The 16,742-nt window shown below is 50.0% G+C and overlaps 1 protein-coding gene across 2 annotated transcripts; it reads right to left on the bottom strand.

Moving 5' to 3' along the window:
* Positions 1 to 1,051: 1,051 nt before the first annotated feature.
* Positions 1,052 to 15,787, bottom strand: MYD88 (MYD88 innate immune signal transduction adaptor). 2 transcript variants are annotated; one of them, XM_068673349.1, is made up of 5 exons: positions 15,345 to 15,787; positions 11,816 to 11,947; positions 11,047 to 11,227; positions 10,326 to 10,417; positions 1,052 to 3,975 (listed from the first exon to the last, which is right to left on the bottom strand). In XM_068673349.1, the coding sequence occupies exons 1-5, from the start codon at positions 15,718 to 15,720 to the stop codon at positions 3,959 to 3,961; spliced, it is 798 nt and encodes a 265-aa protein (XP_068529450.1). In that variant the 5' UTR covers positions 15,721 to 15,787; the 3' UTR covers positions 1,052 to 3,958. The 2 variants fall into 2 exon arrangements, with proteins under 2 accessions (XP_068529450.1, XP_068529449.1); XM_068673348.1 differs by lacking the exon at positions 1,052 to 3,975 and adding an exon at positions 7,966 to 8,225 and having other exon boundaries at positions 15,345 to 15,786.
* Positions 15,788 to 16,742: the final 955 nt, after the last annotated feature.

The following is a 16,742-nucleotide window of genomic DNA, read 5'->3' as shown; positions in this document are numbered from 1 at the left end:
CATTTTATCCTCGTCATAAGGGCAACCGTAAATAAACCTCATTTACACGTGGATTACAGAAAACGAGTCTGAACTCGTTCCCTTATCAAGCCATGGCAAATTTCATCTTACCACTCATGCAGCCTCTCAAATAGCTTCTTTGCTCCTTGGTACGGCTGAACTCGCAGCCTCTCTTTCAGAGCAGCCGTGCAGAGGCATTTAGTGGCACAGTTCAGCAGTGTTTCGGGCCACAGCATTTACTGCCACATTTCTAGTTCAAAGCTTTTTAAGGCATCATAAACCGCTGCTTGTAAGTGACCGCACATTAGCTGCCACCATTCCTACAAACAATGGCAGTGAATGTGCTTATTGCACTGCTTGGTACGGGCCTGGGCTGCTAAAGCAAGAGGCAGCCCCACAAAGCCTGTGTGAGTGCATTCACAGCAGCGCGAGTGTGCAGCGGCAAGCAGAATGCCTGACCTTGTTTCCCTGCAAAACTTGCCTGCTGGTCTTTCTTCGTGGAAATACTTCCAGGTTTATTGAGGGAATCTTACTCTATCCAATAACAGCTGGTTATTTAGTAAAAAACGAGGTGGTTTGCTCTCTAGGCAGCAAAGGCAGGCATGCACATTGTCTCCAGGTATTTTTCACGGCATTTTTTGCCCAGGATCGTGCAGTGGAGTAAGGAGGAGTGGTTTAAAACACTCTGACTGGAGAAAGTCTTTCATAGTGGTTGTTTTCAAAACACCAGTGCCAGTCTAAACCTCACAGACAGGTTTTCCTAAATGCTTCTGTGTAGCACCTCCGCCCCACCGCTCAGTGCCGGTGTGTAGGGCATTTAAACTCACCTTCAGGGTCACTTTGAAGTCAAGTAGCTGAAGGCCCGGTTCTAGCAGGTGGATTCTGGCTCTTACAGCGTGTGCACTGAAACCAGATTTCGCTCAGCAAACACACTGCTGGTCCCATCCCACTGCCTCTCTGCAGAAACGCTGCGTTGTTTTCTCCCTTCCTCCCCTCAAAATCCCCGGATTTTAAGCACTAGGAAACAAGCAAAGAGCATGTGAACAAGACATTTTTGTTCTTCTTACTCTTTTTTCAATGTTTATGCTTTTTTTTTTTAAGTATACAAATTGAAAGCCAATTAACCTTGTCTCTAACAAATTATAGCTTTGCCGTCTCTTTTAAATCTAATACAAAATTGATGCTAGGTTTAAGAGATAATTATGACAAGATCTTGATTGCCACATACCCGAACCACAGTTTAATAATCAGTTCTTGCCTTCTTCTGGCTAACAACAATGCTGTGTGTTTAAAGAAGCTGCTGAAAGACGTTTCTCTTACTCGTGCTTCTTTAAACTCCAGGAATCCAGCTGTCTCCTTGGAACAGCTCATCAGGGCAGAATGGTTTTCCCACCGGCCGTTTCTGTGGAGGCTAGATCAGGAAGCATTTGCTAAACGGCTGAGCAGGACAGGGGGAATAAGGATGTGTTTCAGAACTTTTCTCTTCTTCATTAAAAGCGCAACACAAGCAAGCATCCAAACCCTGCTGCACCAGCAGGTGCACCTGGACGGGCTCCTCTTTTGTAGGTTATGAAGAGAGGCCAAAGATTGTTGGCTCTGTTACATCCAGCATTGTGAGTGTGCCTCTATTTAAGGCCATTTCAGGCATTTTATTATTCAGCAAAACTCTTCTATCAAAATCCAGATAGAACTCCTAACAGAAATCAGCTTAATAATGCCAGATCGCCTCCTTGCTGTTTGGTGTTGCAGCCAAGAAGTCCTGAGTGTCCATGGGGACTTACATCGTATCTCGAGGGCTGGTCGTGGCAGGACTGAACAAAGAAAGCAGTCTTTGGGGAGAGAAACTGCTGCTTTCAGGTGATGCTTCGTGGATATTCTGGCAGCTGGGAGTTGCCCAGGCCAAATCTGCCCCATTTACAGCTGGCAAACTTTGAAGAAATAAAATAAAACATCTTTTGTGGCACTACAGGGAAGCATGATGAATTCACTTTAAAAGGCAGTGAGAAGGGAAACCTTAGAAATAGAAAAGATCAGGCTGAATACGATTTCATTTATTTTTTGCCATCTGGGAATGAGAAGTGTAAGGGAAGATATCTTACAAATATCTCCCTGAATCCAGCTACGCCGAGGCCAGGCGAGGTTAGTGGTTCACATGAACAGATCCTAATGCCATGAGTTTGCAATCACAGTTTAAGAGTTCAGTGTAACGGTGACTCACAGCTTATTACTGTGTCGATAGGAATGTAAAGAGATCTCGTTTGAAAAAAAAAAAAAAAAAAGAAAATAAATCTGTTTGGATGGTTCGCATCCTTTCCTCCCTACTCATGGATTCCTATGTCACTGACTGCGGGCTGCCAAAAATAGGCTGGCTTTTTGTGTAGCCCAAGTCAAGGAAAACCTTGACTAGGAGGAAATATTTACAGTGAAAGCTCCCTGCGAGCGCAGGGGTGTTTTAAAAAGATGGGAACTATCGAAGTATAAGGAGGTATTTTGCAGGAAGGAGAAGAGTTGATGGATCCCACCAGCTCCCTGCTTTGATATTTTGCATCACGGGGAGGTGAAAATTCACCTCGCCATCAGACGTAGGCTCAAGTTGTGCTTTTGTCTCCATTTCAGCAGCAGGAGAGGAAATTTCAGGGAACAACTCAGGACTGACAAGGAGCCAGAGAAGAGCCACAGAAGAAGCATCAGGTGAACTCTAAAATCCGAGGCTGTTTTGCGGTTGCCTGCTCTTGCTGAGGTCTCTTTGGATCCCCGAGAATCTGGGAGTTGACGCCTTGAGCATCTGGATGTCTCGGTAATGAGGGAAGCACTCAAAGCTCCCCAGAGAACAGAGAAATGGAGAAGGAGGCTCGCTAGGAGTCCTTTCATTTGCAGTCACCTGAAGCCATACAAATCGTTTAAGTAGGAGAAGGAACTGGGGAGGCACGAGCAAGGTGTCTGTGAGTTACGTGCACTCCATCCCCACCCCTTTGGGAAAAAAAAAAATGCAGAAACAAACTGCTGAAGTGTGAAATCAGGCGGCAGGGAAAGCTGTCACAGAGGATCAGAAATAGATTTAATAGGAAAAAAATTGACTGCTGCATAATTTGTGCAGATTGCTGGGAGAGGGAGGGAGAGAGATCCCCGGCTCCGGAGGGTTTAACTGCGCGCACCGTCTGGCGCGAGGTGCAGAAAGCAAGATTTCGTAGCCGGCGGTTCGACGTGTGCTGAATGCTTCCTCTTCAATACCCGACAATTAAAATCGATGACAAGATGCTAGGTAACAAAGGGAGATGACTGATCAACATGCATGTCTTGGAGCTGAAGGAAAAGCCGCCTGCCAAGAGCCGCATGCTGATGAGGGCAGATTTCTGAGAGCTCAGAGAGGAGATCTTAAAAGCTTCCATTCCCAGCGCTCGATAAAACAATGCAGCGAGCCAGATGCCAGACGCTGTGCTAGGAGAGGTTAAGTCACCAAGGAGGCTAAAGAATAACTGTTAGGAAAAACAGGGGATATTTGTTTTTAGGGGAAATAGCTTTGGAGGAAAAACCATGATATTTCTCTTCTTCGCCTTTCTTTCGAAAGATCTCAAAAGCCCATTAATGATACTGAAAAATTTGTGTTTTCAGTATCATTATTTGTTTTTTTTTTTAATACCCTTGTGAGGTTTGGAGATGCTGAGGCACTGACATTTTAAGGCCAACGTCCATTTTAGTCCTCAAATTTCCAGCAGATTTCCAAACATTTCTGCAAATGTTGCTCTGAAGCAGCCCTCATGGCTCACCATGGCTCGGGCAGCACAGGGACCAACACGTGGATTTTCAGGTTCATTTACCCACTTTTCCCATCTGAATTGCATTTTTTCTTCCCAAGGTGGCGGCTCACAGGCTGGCAGGCGAGCAGTTAAGCACCTCAGGACGTGCAGCTCTGAAATCCGTTCTGCTGACACTGACAGAAGGCGAGTGTGGCTGCGGATCAGAGCCAGAAAAACGCTGCAAAAAATAAAAAAAAAAAGTTTGTGAAAGTTCACTTCATCAGAACGCCCACGTGGGCCCGAACACACTCCCTCCGAGTCCATACTTTTCACCCTAATGGGTGGATAAAGACCCTTTTTATCACCCTGTAGGGTTGATTTCCTCAACAAACCCCATCGGGTTCATACCTTCGAGCCCTCACATTCCTACTGGGGGTTCTTCTCCCCCGGCTCCTGCACCTCCTGGCCTGTGGGCCCCTCTGCTCTCAGCGCAGGTGAAGCCAGCAGCAAAACCCACTGACCTTTTCCCCCTGCAGGCTGGCACCCAGCCTGGCTCATTCCTTTTTTCCTCCTTCACGTGACTGCACGCTCGGGCTGCGAGCAGAGCAAAATCTGTCTGGCCCGGGCCAATTTGTGTGCTTGGCAGTCGAGGAAACCCTGGCATGTTTCTCCCGGTGCTTCTGTGCTCCCAGCCTTCTGCCACCCATGTCCTCACCCCCCAGGTGTGCCAGGAAGAAGTTTGGAAGGAGAAGCTGCACCAAACCGTGTCCGGAGGGCAGGGACTGCCCCAGGGCAGGAGCAGGATTTGGGAACGGCGCCTTGCGTCAGCTGAACCAGGAGCAGTTGCAGAGGGGAGTTTGTTGCTCCGTCAGGGCAGTGCTTTATCCACCACCCTCCGGCCCCGAAGCTCGGAGCATTTTGCACCTTACCCAACGCCACCAGGTGAACGCTGTCCTCCAGAAAAAGAGGGGATGGTGCCAACATTCCTGCCTCCCAGCTGTAAAAGGGAATGAAATTGAAGTTCCTTCTGGCACAGGAAAAATGGCAGAGGGAAAGGAGCCACCACAGCCCTGACCCCACCGGGCTCTGAGCTAGTTTTACACTTAAATACAGGCAAAAATCACCCAGATCACTGAGTGCCACAACATCACATCGAAAGGGATGCTGTTAGGGACCGCGAGGCACAGGCCGTGTGCTGCAAAGGAGAGGAACCACATGTCTCTGAAGTACAATTTCTTGGTAATTTTCTTGCTGCTGTGACACAACGACACCTCTCCCCATTCCAAGCCTTCACTGAGGAAGCTTTTTTAGGCAAAACAAGAAAAGAAAAAAGAACCAGCCCGTATTATTCCCCACTAACGCTTCCTTCTGAGACCCAGGATATGTTTTTCCGACGCCCAGGAAGGAGGACGCTCGGCCCATGGGGGTTTTCTGCTTTATTTTACAATGTTTTCTCAGAGGTAGCAAAAGTTTGCTGGCAAGGAGGAAGAACCACAGAGGTGTTGGCTATTTTCAGAATGCCTGTACAACACAAACGCTTTTCTAAAATGCATATCAGGATAGAAATATAAAGACATCTGTGTACGTATAAAAATAAACGATTTGGTATTAACAGATTCAATGAGGACAGTTTCGGGGAGGGAAAGAAACAAAATTAAAAAAAAAAATCATTATTTTTAAATCTCTTTTTTCCAGGTGTTCAGAACGTTGACCTTCCAATAAGCACCGAAGAGGGGAGAAGGGAACCGTGCTGCCACGGGGCCGCGTTGACAGTAAGAGCATTTTGTCACCCACAGGCGTCACCCTGCATAAAGTCAGCGTGCCAAGACAGATGTAGAAATGTCACAAGTGCATACGTTGGGTTTTACTCGGAAAGGACTGACATTTAAACCACCTATTTTACATCCTAGGGCAACTGCTCCGCTTTGCAACATCCCCAGCCCCGAAGCGCAGCATCAGGACCCACGCAGAAGGGCTGAATCTGCCTCCATCCACCTATTTTAGGTGTAGTTCCCTTAAAATAGGCTGTGAGAGGCAAAGGAAAAAAGCCCCGGACACTCCCCATCTTCACCCAGGACTCACTCAGGCCATGGCAGGGAGCAATCAGTGCCCGTTTCTCCTCCATGGAGTGAGCAAGCTGCTCCCTCCAGCTCACAGCACAAGCTCCCGAGCTGGCAGCACGGACCTTTGCCTCCCTCTAGCGTCTGCACAGAGCCTCCTGCTTTTGTTCCTGCCCCTAATAAGACACCGGACAAGTTCTTTCAGCCCTCAATTCGAGAGGAATCTGGTTCAGTCCTGTGAGTAATGACCCGTAATTAATGTTGAGAGGCACTCTGGAGTATGGGAATTCACCAAGCCCCAGGAGCGGCCGGGGATCAAGCAGCCTCCAGAAACTCGTCCATAATTAACATTTAACGATTATGCAGAAGCCCCGAGGCAAGCAGCTGGCTGTTTCTGCAGGAGAGGCCCGAGGGCGATAGGACACGAAGAGGAACTATTTAGAAACCCATCATCAGCTCAACTTTTCTCCTCCCGTGCCCAGGGGGCTTCTTATTGGAGACAGGAAGATGCAAATGTCACCTTGGCACCGTGGCAGCGGTTGTGTTTGTAGAAAGGAGTGAAAAACACACAGTTTGCAGTCCCAAACTGCCCTGATGCTGGCATAAAAGGTGTCACCAAGCGTTGCTGTGCTCAAATCAAGGCCTGAGTGCTCCCAGCCAGGAGGGAGCAGCAGCCCCCGGTGAGTAAGCATTCATTTTTGGCGTGGGTGAGGAAAAGAAATGTGCACATTCCTGTCTGAGGAACTCAGCCCTGGTAATGCTTTAAAACATCTTTAAAAACTCATATCCACCTTAAAAATGTAAACTAGTAAACCATTAAGCTGTAAAATCAACAGGAGGCAGGGGCTGAAGTGAGGAACAAAGAGGCAGAGTTCAGACAACTGCAGATACACGAGCAAGCTTCCCCTCTTCCCAATTAGTGGGTAAATATTTACTGAAAAGCTGTTTAATAGACCAACAGGTCACTTGAAAGCACTGCTTGGGGCAGAATTCTTGCCCACACATCAGTGACTCTGCTGGTTAATTCAAACATGCTCTTTCCTATTAAGGGCACATTATCTTTTATAATTTAAACAGCCCCATCTATAATTCAGGACACTTTTTATTTGATATTTATCCTTGCGCCTTTGAGGCATCCCAAAAGCTGATGTACTTCTGGCAGGCTCTTAAAGGTCACACAGTTTAAGAGCCGGACCCACGGCGGTGCCCAGCTCTGTTCCTCTTCAAGTCAGTGAGCAAAAGCACCCTGCACCTTGTGTAGCGAGGCCTCCCCCTGAAAATACAGGTTTAAAGACTGATTCTCTAATAACAAGTGTCTGTTGTAAACGTTTAACAAGGCCTGGGAGTGTAAAATCCTGGTGTAAGACACGCTACTTAATCAGATGTCACCTGAACACGGGCAGACACGCTGCCAGAGCGCGTCCTTCCTCGCAGTTCTCGCTTCAGTAAGCAAAAAAAATCACTTCTGTCAAACCTGAGGAACTACCTCAGGAAGCGCTGGTGCCAAGGGATTCACGCTGCAAATGAACGCGGAACGGGAATCCTGTGAGAGAGCCGAAGGATGGAAACATCCGCGGAAAATAAAGCTGAGTTCAGTGATTCTGCATCAGTTCAAATTGCAAGGATAACAGCTTCAGTTTTCCTGATATTGCTAAGAATAGAGGTAAAAACCAGACCAGAAGACGTGGCCGATTTTGGTGCCACAATCGGTTGTTCTGCTGGTGCTGGCCATTCCCAAACTGGGAACTGGAGTCCGAAGCCTCCCCTCCTGCAGATCACCAAGCAGCCGTGGGATTTCACTGACGTGTTAACAAGAAACCAACCCTAAACGTCACTGTAGCCCTTAGAGAGCTTTTAAAATAGCACGACAATTTTGTTTACAAAAGCCTGCAGTTTGAGGCATTTCCTATCTTACACCAGCATTTTATGTTCCCAGGTTTCACTAAATGCTTACAATTGGCCTTCTCGTGTTAGTGACTCAGTTTTTAAATGTGTATTTCCTCTATCTCCAGTAGAAGTTCTTACTACACAAAATGCTGGGCGCTGTTGCTCACCGATCTGAAGAGGAACACCCGGGCAGTTCCTTTATCTCCCCGTACAGGTTAAGAAAAAGCAGAAGAGAAAATTCTTTGCTCCCACTCGCCGGCTCCAAGCACTGATGGTGAGGCTCCAAGTTCTGCAGTGGTAAAAGGCACCGCATGAGCGACACCATGGTCCCGAAGGCAAAGTCAGGAAAAATTAAAAAAAGAGCGGCCGGCACTCGTAGCTTTGCGTTATGGCAGCATGAGGGATTTGGCCAGTCTTGTCCAGAACCATTTTTTGGTGCAAGGATTGGTGTAATCACAGATTGTGATGAACCGCAGGATACTCGGGAACTCGTTCTTCATGGCTTTGCACTTCACGGGAATCAGCCTCTTGAGACGAGCGCCTGAAAGGTGAGCACAGGGAGAGCGTTACACAGAGCCCCGCTCAGATCACGGAGTCACAGAGTGGTTTGGGTTGTCAGGAACCTCAAAGCCCACCCTGTGCCACTCCCTGCCATGGGCAGGGCCCCCTCCCACCAGCCCAGGCTGCCCCCAGCCCCATCCAGCCTGGCCTTGGGCACTGCCAGGGATGGGGCAGCCACAGCTCCTCTGGGCAGCCTGGGACAGGGCCTCACCACCCTCACTGGGAAGAATTTCTTCCTAATATCTAATCTAAATCTCCCCTCTTTTAGTTTAAAGCCATTCCCCCATGTCCTATCACCACACCCCCTGCCCAAGAGTCCCTCCCCAGCTCTCCTGCAGCCCCCTTTAGGCCCTGGCAGGCCGCTGGGAGGTCTCCCCGGAGCCTTCTCCTCTCCAGGCTGAACAACCCCAACTCCCTCAGCCTGGCTCCACAGCAGAGCTGCTCCAGCCTCTGAGCATCCTCGTGGCCTCCTCTGGACTCACCCCAACAGCTCCCTGTCCTTCTGTTGGGGGCCCCAGAGCTGAGCACAGGCTCCCGGTGGGGTCTCAGGAGGGATGCTGTACGCATTTCCTCCTCACAGCAGCACACCCATCACAGGACCCAGGTTTGGTCCCGATTTTGTGTCATCTCAGCACAACGCCCCGAGCTCTCACCCTGCAGAGCAAGGTTCTGAATCACAAACCCTCTTTAAGAAGGTTTCAGCCAAATACAGCTCAGGTCCCACGTTTCATCTAGCCTGTGTGTGGCAGCTCGCGCTGAGCCCATCTGGGAGTGGTGAGGCTCTAACAAACTAAAGATATTGAAAAACAAAGTGCAGTTTCTTGTCAAAAGCAACCAGGAGTGCAGTGCTGAGTACTTCCAGATGTGCTTGGAGATAAAATCGAGGCACTCAGCTTCTCCTAGATGGTCAGTTCTGCTGGGTTATCTCCAGGTCTTTCTCTTCCTGCCCTGAATCCCTCAGAGAGGCCGCAGAGAGGGGCTGCGAGGGATCCCTTATAACAGGAGCTGCTTTTTGGGGGGCACGCACACGATCAGACAACCGTCCCTATGACAAATGCTGCTCGAAGGAGCTCTGGAGAGGAAGCTCTCCCCTCACAGCTTCCCACAGGGACACCTGTCACCAGCATGAGGCAAGGACAAGATCTGGGAACTGCAGGAGGTGCTTCGGTGCTGTGTGAAGCCACCCAGTTCGTCACTGGGGTGAAATTGCGAGCGAGTCGTGTTCCTTCTGCAAGCCCGTACTCACATGCCTGTTTTTACAGGCAGAGCTCAGGTTTTACGTTCAAACGGGCATTTTTTTCCCTTTTCCTGCTGGCCTAACTGCAGATGTAACACCAGAACTGAAAGCACTTCGCTGCAAATCCTCCTGGTTAGGGGCCAATGCAGTGCGCTTGGGATGCTCGATGGATTAATGGCCACGACAGGAATTATTGTGTCAAGGAAGGTGCTGCCAACTCCCAGCTCTGCCACCGGCTTCTGATTTAACTTCTGGCATGTCATAACGCCATGCCAAATCCCTCACCTAGAAACAAGGCTCGGTATGTGGGCACTCCCACAGATATTGCTCAAGTTCCTCCTCCCCAGGAGCAGGGACAAGCGTAGGCTGAGCGCTGCTTTGAGAGAAGCAACCTGAACAGACCCGACAGCAACAAACGGATGCTTTTCCAATTTTTTTTCCAACAAAAACACGGAACAGATTTTTCCCATCAAAGCTGAAAACTTATAAACGTGTAAAACCACTGTTAGCTTCAGTGTCTGCTTCTGGCGGTGATAAATCTGTTTGCTCAGGGAAGGGCAGCCCCAGGGCAGTCCCTGTGACTTTTACACGTGTGAAACATTGGTCGGTGGAAAGAGCCTGGGTCTGAGGCAGTCACTGCTTCTGTAGCTGTTGATTAATCATTTTCTCCTCTCTCACCTGTATTTATCTCACCTGTTTAATCACATCTAGGACCACACCTCATTCTGCATTTGTGCAGTGCCCACGAGTAAGGCGCTGATCTCAGCCGAGCTTCACATGTGACCGTAGTACAAGTTATGATGTGGAGAGGCAATTTTAAGTGGGATGTTTGGGAGATCTTACCTGGGGAAAGGCTAAGAGCAAATTTGGTCTGAAAGTCGCACTCGTCGCTTTCCAGGTAATCGTCTGAAATGACGACCACCATCCTCCGACACCTGGAACCGAAGCAGTCAAGGGAGAAGAAAAAATAAAAAGTCAGCGGAGACAATTCTCACCATCACTGGTAAAACTACTAATGCCTCCAAATTGCTCTGATGGAGAAATGAGCCCAGGAGCTGTGTTCCAGCAGGCATTAAGCACAGGGTACAGACTACAGACAGACAGACAGCTACACTACGCACAAAAATTTCATTACAAATACACTGAACCACTACAAGATGAAATAGCAAAGTCCAGATTGTCTGTGCAATCTTTATTTGGTCCTCTCTTTATCTATTATAAAAATGCCATCTTAATTATCTGCTCGCATGCTCCCCTTAATGACTGAGCATCGTTAGTGTGAGAATTAACTGGACAGAGCTCTGTTATATGACTGAATTCACCTCGCGTAATAATTTTGAGCTTTATTCACCAATTTCCTGCTTCCATTCGTTTGAGGAGCCTGGTTGCAAACTGCGTGTTAGGCTCTTTAGGGAAGGCTTTGCTGTGTGCAAACTCCTGCCTGGGGATTCTGCACAGAGCTAAATCTGGCAGGACTGAGGGAGCAAAAGAGCTCCAAAGGTCAGTATTTCCCCACGCTGCAGAAATCGTGGTAAAACCACACCGAGCTGACCCCTCTGCTCACCTCCTTTCTATAAGCTCTCCGCTGATGGACCACACACACGTTCCTGGCAAGACGTCCCGGTCAAAGACACAGAGCTTCAGCTTGAACTCTGTTTGTTCCAGCTCCCTGATCATCTCCTGGACAAACTGGAGGTCTTTCCGACAGTAGCAGATGAAGGCATCAAACAGCTCCGTTCCGTTCCCTGAAACCATGACAATTTTAGCTGTCATCTTCTCCAAATGAACTCCTGCAGCGAACATTCACTTCTGGCAGCTCTCATTTATTTAGCACTCGTACCAACGTTAAAGCTCTTAATTTTAAGGGCCACGTCTCTCGGAATTAAGCACCTCAATATGGCCGGATAGTTTTCCACTGCGTTATTTTATTCCCGTGCCAGTTTCACTGCACGTATCGTAAAGTTTTTATGCCAGTCGAAGCCTGCGAGAGTGAGAAGTAGGTCAGGCCCCGAAAGCTGAGGAGAGAAGCAGCAAGCCGGCAGGCAGATGCAGCCCAAGCAGCGCCCAGCCAAGCAGAAGGGCAGTTTGGCTGCCAGGAGGGGAGGGAAACAGAGCTGCTGTGGGTCAAAGCAGGCAAAGCCGCTGCACAAACCCCGACGTGTTTGCTGCTCGGTGGACGTTTGGTGGGAACAACGATAACAGCAGAGGTGGCAATCCCAAACTCAGACCAGCCTTTTTGCTTTTCTGTACGTCCCGCAGGGCTGTGCTGGGCAGCTGGAGGCGATTTCTACGCGAGGCATCGTGCAGTGCTGCGAGCACGGGCAGGCACTCACCGTACGGATCGTCCCTGGTGGTGATGCCCATCAGCTCCGACGTCTTCGGCACGCTGCTGTCGACGGCCGGCACCTGCAGCGGCTGCTCGGCTTGCTGCTGCTTCCTCTTCAAGTACTTCTTGCAGTCCTCCTCTGCAAAAACACAGCAGCAGCGGCACGTGAGGCTCCCGTGACGGCGCTTTCACGCTGCCGGAGCTCGTCAAAACAGAATTCAAAACCTATTTAATGGATTAAGGATTTCAGAGAGTAAAACCCTGCCTGGTTTTTGGTGCCTGTTTGCGGAAGTGTTGACCTGGAGTTTATCTAACCCCTCCTCAAGCCTCTCGTTGCTGCCTCCAGCATCTCCTCCAGCGTTTAGCTCCAGCTCACTCTTGCTGTGTAAAGAACTCTCTTCTAATTGTTTTAAACTTCAGCTCTGGTATATCCCCGTACACTTTAAGCATCACTTAACCTACTGCAGGCTGCCACTGCTGTGATTCTGAAATATTTAACATTGTCAAATAACTTTGGCAAGGGGGAATCTCAATTAGAACTCCTCCTCTTTTTCCTTTTCCTAATAAATGTCACACTTTAGTTGATTTCACACCTCCAGCCTTCGTAAGCCAGAGCTGCAGGTCACGATGAGTGTGTGTGCTCATCACAAACAGGAGGGACATGCAAAATTCCAGCAAGCCCCTGAAAAAGGCTTTATGTTCTCCAAGAGCTATCAGAAACCTTCTTGTGGCTCAGGCACTGGGATAACTGATAGGGCAAGGAGGTCTGCTGCTACGAATTTCCCAGCCAGAACAGCCCTGATCTATTACAAACAGGTTTTGTTCAAAACTGAAGTGGTAAATCCGATAATCAAGTCTTTGGAGAAGCGACAAGAAATCCTGCAGCCTCCGCTACCCTGAAACGGGCAGTTACAGAAGAACTTGAAAGTAAAAGGAGATTTGAAACTGGCGATTACCAAAAAGATGAACCTCCTGTCTGCCTTCTGCTGTGCTTAATATATAGAAATAAAAAAAATAAATAAAAAAAATAAATAATAATAAAAAAAAAAAACAAGCAGCAGTCAGAAAGCCCTAGTCACTCCGAGGGTTAGGCTGAAAAAGCAACAAGGATGGCTGGCACTGCAGCCCTGGCAGCGGGAAGGAGTGCCTGGAAGCACCCTGCCTGCAGTTGTGAGCAGGTGTTCATTTTAAATGCATTTGCTCTCTGTCTTCTCTTCTTCTTTCTCCTCGTTGCAGAAGTGGCATCTGTGCTGGCCCAAGATGAGTTTCTGCAGCTTGGTTCCCGGATTGGTCACCTCTCCACTCCCAGGTGCTTGCTGGTTCACCCGGACCAGCCACATTCACAGATTTTTGATGGCTTCATGCTGTAATCTCATCGATTCCTGCAGCATAAACCTGAGCCACCAGTGAGCCTGAAAGGATGAAAGACCTGCAGTAATTTGGCGTGGATCAGTCCCCAGCAGGAGTCACTGCCTGGGCAGGCACAGGTTAATGAGAACGAACAAGAGTCAAAGACAGTCAAACAAAGCCTGAAGTATTGGAGAGAAGGAATAAAAGGCGTTGGGGAGGATAAAACATGAAACCTAAAGTGGAAAAGATAAGCATGTGGTCCTTGTAAGAGAGAGAACAGACCCACACCCTGTCAAGCAGGAAAGCAGCACTTGTAACCGGTCAGGAAGACTTAAAAATCACTGAGTTTCAGCAGGAACCAGTACACACGTACCAAAGCAACGAATTTTACATCCCTAAAGACGATCGTACAATGAAATAAGCTGCTGAGAAAAATTAAACATAGGGCACTGCTGCTAAGATGGAAAAGCTGCCCCCTGTACCCGCAGGTAGGACGCTGGACCTGAAATGACCTGTGACAATCAGGAGGTAGAGGCCATGCAGGACATCCTGAGGCCTGTCAAGGGACTGAAGACGCCTTTGTGGGGTCAGCTGCATCGCGCCCCAGATCTGCTCCTCCCGTAACGGAAGCAGAGACCACAGGAACCTCAATGCTGATGTTTTAATCTCTGAGCTGAATCCCACAGCTGAAGTCCTAATACGTGAAGTCCTAGTTCACGAAGATGCCTTTCACATCAGGACATACCGCACGTGACAGTTTATGCAACTGTCCATTTTCTTTCTTCTTATAAAATAAATAGCTCTGACTTCTGCAAGAGTTTGGAGAACTAGCAACAGATTGCAGGGCCCAGCCGCAATCCTCAGCCAAAAATCATAAAAGACAGGAACGGCCACACTGGGTCAGGCTGTGGGTCCATCTAACTGTCCAAACAATGCTCAAAAACAGCTGTCTGAGGAAGAACAGAAGAATAAAGTAAACATAGAGTGATATTTTCCAAAATTAATCTTTTAGCTGTAATCTATTTGTAAGATCTATGTTCTGGACAACTCGCAGCTCAGACATTTCCTGAGCCAGTGGCAATATTTTTGTACCGAACAGCCCTACAGCCCTCAGTGGGTTTTTCTTCCAAGAACTTATCTGTCTCCTTTTATCAGCGTGGCCCACAGCTGGGCTCAACTTGTGGCTTTCCTGGAGCTCTGGCTCCTCCCGCTCACCCCGCTATTGTCTGTCTGGGGTCTGAAGAAGTCAGCCCACTGCACTCCCTCCTGGGGGCTCGGCTGAATTTGGGGCCACGAGCAGCCTCAGTGAGCGATGTGTGCCATTTCTGATACCTCAGGTCCCTCACGCAGCTGTGGCTCACAAAACACACTGATTTCTTTTTCCTTTCCCCAAAGTCTTCAGAGCGTTCTTCGTTGGGCAGAGCAGCGGGAGCACAGGGAAGCCCTCCGTCGGTTCGTAGTCAGGCTCTCCGCGCAGCCACATTCCTACAGCTTCAGCTCTTGCAGTAACAGGAAATGAGATTTGTTATTTCTTCATCGGTAACCCCGTAAACGACACGCCACAACACACGGCCTCAGAGCAGCCCCTGGCTTTGGAAGCGCTTCGGCAGTGAAGTTCCCCTCCAGTTCTCGCAGCCGGCTTCCCTGTGAACTCCTGTGATCGCGAGCAGAGGCTACAAAGCACAGGTTATAAAAGCAGCTGTGGGGCCCCCACGTTCACTGCTGTGTGCTGATTCTGCCTCGTAACTTTTCGGTTTACATGGAAATGAACTTCCCCTCCTGGCACCCTGACCCTACAGGTGGTGCTGCACACCCTGCACCCCAAATCTCCCCCTAGCACTGCACCACTCCCACATTATTCAATATCTGAGCCTCCTCATGGCCCAGTGTGCCGAAATCATCCTTGGACGTGCTGATAGGAACCGAGGGGGACCTCTGGATAAGATGAAGCTCGCGATTACTTCGCAGGGCTCACGGTTAGCAGAACCGGGGCGCCCTTCCCTCCTGAAAGCCCTGTGAGGAGGAACTGTGAAGGGGCTGCCGCGTCGCTGCGTGACCCCAAAAACCCCCAGTAAGGAGCCGTGGGGCTCAGTCTCCCCTCACACCCCCTCTGGGGACATCCCCAGGATAAAACCCGGACCCCTCGGACCCATTTCCACCTCCCCCGAGGTACACCCGCGCCTCACCCACGCTGGCCGCCAGGTCAACCAAGACGTCGTGGCGCTCCAGCTGCCTCAGCAGCTCGAGCAGGCGGCCCACGGTGGCCCCGCCGGGGCAGCGGCTCTGCCACTCGTCCAGCAGAGCCCCGGTGGGGTCTGGCAGAGCCTCCAGCCGCCGGATCTCCAAATATTCGCAGCCCAGCTCCTCGGCCAGCGCTGTCCAGTCGGCGGCGGCGGCGGTGCGGGGGTTGAGGTAGAGACCGAGGCGGCGCCTCACGCCGTAGTTAAGAGCCACCATGGGCACGGCCGCCAGCTCCGGGGGGAAAGAACCCGGAGCCGAGCCCGGAGTCGAGCCCGGAGCTGAATCCGGGGTCGAGCCCGAGCTCGCCGGTGCCGTGGCCATGGCCGGGGCCGCTTTCGGCTTCTTCTTCCCTCCCCCGGAGCCTTCCCGCCCCGCCTCGCCTCACGGGGCAGGACCCGCCTCTGCCTCTGCCGCCCCCGGGGGGAGGCGAAAGGAGGAAGGATCTGCGCTTCACGAGCCTTTATTATTACTATTATTACTATTATTATTATTAATATTTTTTTTTCCCAAATAGCACCTCAGGAATCCACATTTTGTCTTATTGTCCAGCTCCAGGCTTCTCCAAAGGATCTGGGGGTGCTGATGGATGCTGAGTGTGACCCAGCAGTGTGCGCATGTGGCTGTAGAGCTCAGGGATATGGTTTAGTGGGGACTGTTAGTGTTAGGTCAGAGGTTGGACTCGAGGATCTTGAGGTCTCTTCCAACCTAGAAATTCTGTGATTCTGTGATCCTGGCTGGTAGCAGCCAGCAGGAGCAGGGCGGTGATTGTCCCCCCAGGCTCTGCTCTGCTGGGGCTGCACCTCCAGGGCTGTGCTCAGCTTTGGGTCCCTCAATACAAGGACATCGAGGCGCTGGAGTGTGTCCAGAGCAGGGCTATGGAGCTGGGGAAGGTGATAGGACCAGAGGGAATGGCCTCAAGTTATGCCAGGGGAGGTTCAGGTTGGAAATGAGGAGACATTTCTGCTCAGAAAGAGCAGTCAGGCATTGGGACGGGTTGCCCAGGGAGGTGGTGGCGTCACCGACCCTGGGGGTGTTAAGGAGAGGTTGGACGTGGTGCTTGGGGACATGGCTTAGTGGTGACATTGGTGGTAGGGGGATGGTTGGAACAGGTGATCTTGGAGGGCTTTTGCTGCCTTAATGACTCTGTGATTGTCCCACCCAACACCCAGACCATCAGATTCACAAGGAAAGGCTGACAGATGATGTACACCCAATCTCTGTGTCCATGGCTCTGCTTCTGCTCCTTTTCCACCCAAAAGCTGAGGCACTTTTGCACATCCAGCTTTGGAGCTGCCAACTCTGCCAGCAGCAGCCATGTCCCAATTCCCCAGGTTAGCTCAGGC

Source organism: Anas acuta, chromosome 2 (assembly GCF_963932015.1).
Source record: "Anas acuta chromosome 2, bAnaAcu1.1, whole genome shotgun sequence".
NCBI classification, from domain to species: domain Eukaryota; kingdom Metazoa; phylum Chordata; class Aves; order Anseriformes; family Anatidae; genus Anas; species Anas acuta.
The sequence above is the reverse complement of the archived record's forward strand: the minus strand, read 5'-3'. Positions and strand labels throughout refer to the sequence as shown.

Excerpts from the sequence above, each read along its gene's own strand:
- MYD88 (XM_068673348.1), bottom strand. The coding sequence starts at position 15,720 with ATGGCCACGGCACCGGCGAGCTCGGGCTCGACCCCGGATTCAGCTCCG. Across the intron at positions 11,948-15,344 it reads TGACCTGGCGGCCAGCGTGG|AGGAGGACTGCAAGAAGTAC; the intron begins GTGAGGCGCGGG and ends GTGTTTTTGCAG. Across the intron at positions 11,228-11,815 it reads CACCAGGGACGATCCGTACG|GGAACGGAACGGAGCTGTTT; the intron begins GTGAGTGCCTGC and ends TCATGGTTTCAG.